Source organism: Arachis ipaensis, chromosome B10, assembly GCF_059453495.1.
Source record: "Arachis ipaensis isolate K30076 ecotype BB chromosome B10, ASM5945349v1, whole genome shotgun sequence".
NCBI lineage: Eukaryota > Viridiplantae > Streptophyta > Magnoliopsida > Fabales > Fabaceae > Arachis > Arachis ipaensis.
In genome coordinates, this window is record NC_142435.1 from 82,937,461 (window position 1) to 82,946,520 (window position 9,060).

At 40.0% G+C, this 9,060-nt stretch overlaps 1 protein-coding gene across 1 annotated transcript; it reads left to right on the forward strand.

The window, feature by feature from the left end:
* Window positions 1–6,657: 6,657 nt before the first annotated feature.
* LOC107620665 (glyceraldehyde-3-phosphate dehydrogenase B, chloroplastic-like) lies at window positions 6,658–8,798 on the forward strand. Its single transcript, XM_088487464.1, has 8 exons — window positions 6,658–6,767; window positions 6,857–7,018; window positions 7,116–7,283; window positions 7,366–7,526; window positions 7,637–7,698; window positions 7,784–7,833; window positions 7,941–8,347; window positions 8,600–8,798. Exons 1-8 carry the CDS (start codon window positions 6,666–6,668, stop codon window positions 8,733–8,735), a joined length of 1,248 nt encoding a protein of 415 aa, XP_088343590.1. The 5' UTR covers window positions 6,658–6,665; the 3' UTR covers window positions 8,736–8,798.
* The last annotated feature ends 262 nt before the right edge of the window (window positions 8,799–9,060 follow it).

Genomic DNA, 9,060 nt, shown 5'->3' on the forward strand with positions numbered 1-9,060 from the left:
GGGATAGGACTTACGAATTTTCATAACATGCCAAGTGTTTATTTTATAGTTATTTATTTATTTTATTTGTCATTTAAATTACCTGTTCCTTACATTTAAAACCCCAATTTACAAAACTCATAACCAATAATAAGAACATACCTCCCTGCAGTTTCTTGAGAAGACGACCCAAGGTTTAAATACTTCGGTTATCAATTTTAAAGGGGTTTGTTACTTGTGACAACCAAAACGTTTGTAAGAAAGGACTTTTGTTGGTTTAGAAGCTATACTTGCAACGGGAATTTATTCTGAATTCTAGACCACGCAAAAGTTCTCTCTTCAACCCCTTTTAAATTGATAAGCGAATTTTTAGTTGGTTAAGAACTGTATTTGCAACGTATCTCTTATAATAAATTCTTAACTTGCCAATTTCCGCCACGTCAATTTTTGGCGCCATTGCCGGGGAGTTGTAATAGAGTGCTAAGTTATTGATTGGAATTTATTTATTTGCATTTTATTTTATTTTTGTTAATATGAGCTGCATGTTTCTTTCGTTAAATGACGCGTTCACTTCCTGATCCAAACTTGCCAGTATTTGATCCTGAGATTGAAAGAACTATTTCACGTATAAGGCAAGCTCAGCGTCGGTTAGTCCACTCCGAGGGCGAATCTGAAACGTCACTTGATGAAGAAACAAGCTCCCTTTCTACTGATTCGGTTGATTTACGTGCAGGTGACATGGCAGAACCTAGGAGAGTTACTATCCAGGAGGCTGGAGCCCCTGATTTCATAATGCAACCGTTTCAAGCGCATCACCCAGCAGTGGCTACAGACTTTGAAATAAAGACTTTACTACTCAACTTGATGCCTAAGTTTCATGGCTTACCTGCTCAAGAGCCTATCAAGCACCTTAGGGATTTCCAAGCAGCCTGTTCTACTGTCAGGCGCAATGGTGCAGATGAAACTTCTACTCTGTTAAAAGCTTTCCCATTCTCTCTTGAGGAAAAGGCGAGAGAGTGGTACTACACTCAACCCGCAGCAACTGTTTCTGACTGGGATACGCTTAGAAGATAATTTTTGCAAAAATTCTTCCCAGCTGAAGTTACTGATAAACTGAGGAAGGACATTTCCATGATTGTTCAGGACGAATCCGGGACTCTCTACGAATACTGGGAGCGCTTCAACAACCTTCTGGAAGCATGTCCCCACCATATGATTGACAAGATAGTGTTGCTCCGCTACATCACACAGGTCATGAGGCCCCAAGATAAGACCACATTGGAAAGTGCTAGCAATGGGTCTATGAAAAAGTACAACACCACTGATGAGGCATGGTAATTGATCAGCGACTTGGCTGAGTCTACAAGGAATCACAGGCAAAAACAAGGCCGGTCAAAGGCTGTTGCAGAGGTATCTTCTAGCAAAGAAACTACTGCTCTGACTCAGAGTATATGTGAAATGACCAACTTACTGAAGCAGATGCAGTTGAGTCAACTACAAGCACAGCAAAGCCAACAGTTAGTCCCACAGAGAGTGTGTGGGATCTGTGCTGATTACAACCATTATACTGATGAATGTCCGCAGCTCCAGTAGGAAGACAACATTGTGGCAGCCACTCATAACTTCTATGACCGTCCCAACCAAGGGTACAATTAAGGTGGCAGTTACAACCATGGAAGGTAAGACAGTTCTAACTAAGGTTGCAGAGATAATTCTAACCATAATTGGAGGGACAATAATAACAGAGAAGGCAGAGACAATCAAGGATATCAGAAGTGGAATAATAACAACAACAGGCAGCAGAACCAGAACCAGCCTTACAGAGCACCTCACCTGAGGCAGTCCCAAGGACCACAGCACAACCAACAACAAGTTCCGCAGATCACTCAATCTAATTCCTCTCCGAGTGACGAGGTGATGCACGGAAAACTTGTCTCATGACAAATTTCCTTCGGCAAGTGTACCGAATTCGTCGTCAAGTAAAAACTCACAATAGAGTGAGGTCGAATCCCACAGAGATTGATTGATCAAGCAACTTTAATTAGAGGAATGTTCTAGTTGAGCAAATCAGTATTTGAGTTGAGAATTGCAGAAAATAAAATGGTGGGAAGGTAAATAACAGAAGAAGTAAATGCTAGAAATAAAGAGCTGGAAGTAAATAACAGAAAGTAAATTGCAGAATTGTAAATGGGAATGGGGTAATTGCTCATAAAAGTAAATGACAGAAATTAAAGAGAATGGGTAAGATCAGAAATAGGGAGTTCATTGGGTTCAGGAGATGTTGCATTCTCTGGATCAATTTCATTTTTATCTCTTCCTCAATCAATGAATTCATTAATCTCCTTGGCAATCTTAAGTGATCGAATTACAATTCCTTGTAATTTAATCTCTCAAATCTTGATCAATAGCCAATTCTTTGGTCAATTGCTCATGAGAAGAGATGAAGTATGGTCACTGATTATACCACATGCATTTCCCAAATCAAGTATTGAGAGGATTATAGTCACATATCCATCCAAACCCAATTTGGTCCAGCATGAGAAAGCATTTCTAGCATGATCTCTTCATTCCTCTTTCAAGGTTCAGAAGAGATCCAAGTTTGAATAGCTTCTTTTCCAAGATAACTATTCAATTGGATGAAGATCGAAAGCTTTCAAGTAAAATCAAGAAAACAGATAGAAGAAGAATAATGAAAACAAGTATTGATCCATCAAATTACAACAGAGCTCCCTAACCCAATGAAAGGGGGTTTAGTTGTTCATAGCTCTGGAAAATGAAAGCAAAGATGGAGAATACATGATGAAAACAAAACTAGAAGTGCAGAGAATGGTAAAATACAGAGAGTAGTTCTCCCAATTTCCAATCCTCTTTTATCAATTCAAAGCTACTCCTATATGTACTACTCTTCTGATCTACTAGTTGGCTCTCCAAGTCTTGGGTATGGGCCTTTGGATCTTGAGTTTGAAGCAGTTATCTTCTTCATTGGGCTTAGCTTTACTTGCAGAGAGAAAGTGTGAAGTGGTCAGGGACTTTAGCTCAGGATGTTAGTGGTGTTAACGTTAAGTGAAAATGTGGGTTCGAGAACGTTAGTTACAATCACCTTCTTCACTAACGTTCCTTACCCAAGTTAGAGCCACGTTAACCTCAACGTTAGTGGCATAAACGTTGCCACTAACGTTGCCTCTTGGTCCTTCGCACACGTTATTGGGACTTACCTTTCCCAATAACGTTGAGAAGCCTCCCCCTTTCTTACGTTAGTGTCCACGTTAACTTAGTTAACGTGGCTCTTAACGTTAGCTTGCCAACCTTCGAGAACGTTAGTGACACTTACCTTTGTCACTAACGTTCCAATGTGCCCCAATCTCGCACGTTAGAGTCCACGTTAACTAGGTTAACGTGGCCTCTAACGTAGCAATGCTAGCCATCTCCAACGTTAGTGACAAAGGTGAATGTCACTAACGTTAGCTCATCATCTCTCATCTTCACATTAGCTTCCACGTTAACTAAGTTAACGTCGGAGTTAGCGTGGCTCATTGTGGCTTGTGTGGTTCATTCCAACGTTAGTGACAAAGTTAGGTGTCACTAACGTTGGCGATCATATACTTTCTCCACGTTGGCTTCCACGTTAACTAAGTTAACGTGGAAGTTAACGTGGCCTGTGGAGGCTTGGCCAACGTTAGTGACAAAGGTGAATGTCACTAACGTTGGCTTCTCTTTTGCTTCTTAACGTTAGAAGCCACGTTAACTAAGTTAACGTGGCAACTAACGTGGCCACTTATGAGCTTGGCCCAACGTTAGTGACAAAGGTAAGTGTCACTAATGTTGGCTCCCTTTTCTTTCCTCCACGTTAGAGTTCACGTTAACTTAGTTAACGTGACTCTTAACGTGGGCTATGATGGCTACGAGGACGTTACTGGCGATTACTTTTCTCATTAACTTTGCAGGCTAGCTCCCATTCCTACGTTAGAAGTCACGTTAGTGAGACTAACGTGGCTGCTAACGTGGTTCTTCCTTGCTTCCTTTGTCCTGAAATCAAGCAATAAAGTGCATCAAAGTTTTAGTCCAAGTCATGGGAAATGCAACATCCCATTTGTCATTAATTTCATGCAAAATCCTCATGAAATCATGTAAGGTGCACCATGTATGCTTGAATCAAGATGTAAGTGAATATCTACCCAAAACTAGCTTATTTTCTAAGAAATGCATGAAACTACCTTAAAAACAGTAAAGAAAAGGTCAGTGAAACTGGCCAAAATGCCCTGGCATCACAACACCAAACTTAAAGCTTGCTTGTCCCTAAGCAAGTACTGGAACAAGAGAATGATGAATGGAATGCCAAGAGAAATGAGTCATACTAGTGGAAGTCATGTCCCTGGTTTTATGGTGGTTTCATTCCACTACAAGAAAAATACCCATTCAGCCACACTTTTTTTAAGCTACATTTGAAAAGCGTAGCCTATTCTATGAATAGGCTACGCTTTTCTCCGTGTTGCCTTTTTATAAGAGAAAAGGATACACAATTGCAGCATCATTTAAAAAGTGTAGCCTTAGGTATTATAGAAATCACTTATAAAGCGTAGCCGTATGTTGATATCTATGAGTTCATTTTTCATATCTAAGGGAACGCTTTTAGAGAGTAACCTATTTGTTAAGTTTTGGGTGCCCTTCAAAAGTGATGCCTAATGTATGCATGGCCAAGTCCTAACAACACTTGGTAAATTTTTTATTCCACTTTCAATTCCCTCCAAAAGCACACACGAACCCTTTCTCCCGCAACAACTAAACCTCACAAGTCACACCTTCAATTCGAAAAGTGAGACCCTCACCTTCGCTAACCTTTCGCGCACAACAACCCTCACCTTCGCCATTCTCACCTTTCAACACTCATCACCTTCCCCTTCTCACCGTCGCCGTTGACTGTAAAGGGAAATTTTTTTTCACCTTTTCACCAAATCAGAAATGGTGTCATATCCCCCTTCGTCTCTCTTCTCTGTTCTCTCTCGTCACTCTCTTCTCTGTTCTCTCGTCGCTCTCACCTCTCGTCTCCGGTCTCTAGCTCACTTCTCTCTCGGTCTCGCACGCGCACTCACTATCTCAGACTCAAGCTCGTCGTTGCGGTTTGTGTCGTCACCATGTCGCACTCAGTCGCCGCCTTCCCTGCGCTCACTTCGCCGGTGGCAGAAGAAGACGGAACCAGCATCTTGTCCCTCGGGTGGCAGTCTTCTTCGTCTTCTTGTTTCGGCCATTAATTCAGTTGGTCAGCTTTCTTCACCGTCGATCCCAGGTGAGTTTCCTTCGGCCCTGTTCTTTCAATGTAGAAGGTGTGTGTGGCTGTGCTGATGATGATGAACAACAATGGCTAGTGGTATGTATCAATTTTCAGTTGGTTCTGTGAAATTTGAGAGGTTTAGGGTTTCGATTTAGGGGTTTTTATTTGGGCCACTAGGAATTGGGGGGTTTTAGCTTCAGAACGGTGGTATGTATCAATTTTCAGTTGGTTCTATGAAATTTGAGAGGTTTGGGGTTCTGATTTAGGGTTTTTATTTGTGAAATTGTTTGTGTGTGTGTGTGTGAGTGAGTGAAATAAGGACTTGTTCTGAGTAGTTTTCTTTTAGGAAGTGTTTGGATAACTATGGTTCGAATTTGTTGAATTGTTTGTATGTAGGGATGAGCAAGGAATCTGAGGCATGCTGGTGTACTTTTTGATTCTTTGGCTAGGAGGAGGGATATTCATGGGGATTCAATTAACAAGGCTCAATTGAAGGACTATTGGGACCAGATTTCTGACCGGAGTTTTGATTCCAGGCTCAGAACCGTCTTTGACATGTAACTAATTCATTACCCCTTTACTTAATTTTAAAACTAGGAAAAGAAATTGGTTGGTATTTTCTTTAATTCCCACCATTAAGTATGTTAACCTTCATTTGGAATAATGCAGGGTTGATAAAGATGCAGATGGAAGAATCACCGAGGAAGAAATTAAAGAGGTTTATATGAATTTTCTTTTTAAATTCATCAACAGAAAAATTAGAATGAAGATAATGAAGTAGTTTTTATCGGCAACCTTTTTTCCTTTCCTAGCTTTGCATTTTGTTCCCATGAGAATAGGAGTTTACTTGATCACAAATGATCAATTCTGTTTTCAGATCATCTGCCTTAGTGCCACAACAAACAAACTCTCAAACATACAGCAGCAAGCTGAAGAATATGCAGCTTTGATCATGGAAGAACTAGACATTTATTTGAAAAGAAATTTATTTGAAAAGAAATTCAAATTTGGGGGTTTTAGGGTTATAGGTTCTTTTTTGGGTTCTGATTCGCCAAAAATAGATTAAGCCAGGGGATTCATGTTTGGTCCATCAATTGCATTGGTGATATTGGTGCAAAATTGATATATGTCTCAATTCATTTTTAATTTACAATTTAGGTTGATAATTCTCATTTTACTGTTTGAAGCAATGCCGTTTTCCCCTTTTGCACTTAAAATTAAGCTGATTGGCATGATTTTGTGAATTTTGCATTCAGCTTTAATGAGAATAATAAAAAACCAACAAGTTGAGAAGAGAAAAAGTAAGTGATCAATCAAATAGATACTGTGGTATTGTATCTTATTTATTTAATTAGTTCGATCTTAATTATTATTCTTATTCATCACTTTGATTCATTATGAGCAGAGGCTTGAGGTGATGGAGTTCTCGGGGCTGAAATCAAGTTCATGTGTTACCCATGCCATTAATGCTAGAGATTCTTCCTTCTTTGATGTTCTGGCTTCTCAACTCACTCCCAAGGTTCATTTCTTAATCAACCATTTGAGCTTTTTATTTAAGCAATTTTTTTTCTTTCCGTTTTTTTTTTAAATATTGTGAGTTGAAAGTAGACGACGGGATCAAGGCCTGTGAGGGGAGAGACAGTGGCCAAGTTGAAGGTAGCTATCAATGGCTTTGGACGCATCGGTAGAAACTTCTTGCGCTGCTGGCACGGTCGCAAGGACTCACCCCTTGATGTGGTTGTTGTGAATGACAGCGGTGGTGTCAAGAATGTAAGTATTCGCATTACAATGCCATTTTCAGATGAAATGAATGACAGTAATTAGCACGTACGTAAGTAACATATGGTGATTTAATTTGCATAAGCAGGCCTCACACTTGCTTAAATATGATTCTATGCTGGGAACTTTCAAAGCAGATGTGAAAATAGTGGATGACCAAACCATTTCCGTGGATGGTAAGCCCATTAAGGTTGTCTCGAACAGGGATCCTCTTAAACTTCCTTGGGCTGAGCTTGGAGTTGACATTGTTATTGAGGTAAGTCTTGACCTTTTGGATTCTGTGCTTCCTTTGATTTGATTTGATTTGATTTGATTCGATTTGATTGGATGATATTCAGGGAACTGGAGTGTTTGTGGATGGGCCTGGTACTGGAAAACACATCCAAGCCGGTGCCAAGAAAGTCATCATCACTGCTCCTGCTAAGGGTGCTGATATTCCAACCTACGTCCTCGGAGTCAACGAACAAGACTACGGCCATGAAGTTGCCAACATTATAAGGTCCTTGAAACATTAACACTCTTCTTTACTAAGTAAAAATAAATGATTAATTATCATTAGTATAGCTAAGTGGTTGATTTTGAATTCTTTCTTTTTTTTCTTCAATTTAGTAATGCTTCTTGCACCACAAACTGTCTTGCTCCGTTTGTGAAGATCTTGGATGAAGAATTTGGTAAGCCGAAACGTCGGACACATGATGATGTTACTTAATGTTTGAGAGCTTAGAGAGTTACTTTGATTTGCTCTATATTTTCCAGGCATTGTGAAAGGAACAATGACAACTACACACTCATACACAGGAGACCAGGTACAAAATCAGCTACAATTTTGCTCTTGTTTATCTCTTTAACTAGTCTAGTGTTTACTCTTCGGTGCTGTTTTACCAATTTGTTCAACTGAATTGTGCTTGTGCAGAGGCTTTTGGATGCTTCACACAGGGATTTAAGAAGAGCAAGAGCTGCAGCATTGAACATTGTTCCTACAAGCACCGGAGCAGCCAAGGCTGTGTCCTTAGTGCTGCCAAAACTGAAGGGAAAGCTCAATGGAATTGCGCTGCGAGTGCCTACTCCTAATGTCTCAGTAGTTAACCTTGTTATCAATGTTGAGAAGAAGGGTGTTACGGCTGAAGAAGTCAATGCAGCTTTCAGAAAGGCAGCTGAGGGGCCGTTGAAAGGTGTATTGGACATGTGTGATGCTCCTCTTGTGTTCGTGGACTTCCACTGCACCGATGTTTCTTCTACTATTGACTCTTCACTCACTATGGTCATGGGAGATGATATGGTTAAGGTTGTTGCTTGGTATGACAATGAATGGGGTTACAGGTTAGGCCACTCTCCACATATAGCAGCTACTTTTGTTTTGTCTTTCTCACTTAATGAATCCTTGAGATAGAACATGCACATGTAGTAGTACATTGAATTAGCATGTGCTATAGAAATTATCATATATAATTAAAATCGGCAACTATAGAAATTTAGTACATTGAATTATCAGTGATATATATTTTAGAACAGAGGGTGAATATTGTTATAAAGGATCAGATTATTGATAGTTAAAATACGGGGTGATTGCAGCCAAAGGGTTGTGGATTTGGCACATTTGGTGGCAAACAAGTGGCCCGGAGTAGCTGCTGCAAAGGGAGGTGGAGACCCATTGGAAGAGTTTTGTGAGACAAACCCAGCTGATGAAGAATGCAAAGTCTTTGAATAGAATAGCAGCTTTGGTTATTATCGCTGCCACCAGACCATATATTTTGAATTTGTGTTAATTTAATTTATGAGGGAGAACAAGAACAAAGTGTTCAGACGACAATAGGTGAGGATCATGTCTGGGGCATGTCTCCTAAAATTTAAATGTGTATGCTATTTGTCCTTGCCAGGCAGACTTTTCAGAATTCATTTGGTTCTATGATTTTGTTTTCTTCATGTGTCGTGAGAATGGTCAAAAGAATATTTGTAAGTAGCCCGGTCATTTCCTTCAACATAATCTTGTATTGATTGCGTATGGTGGTGAATCAGTATGCAAAATCCTTACA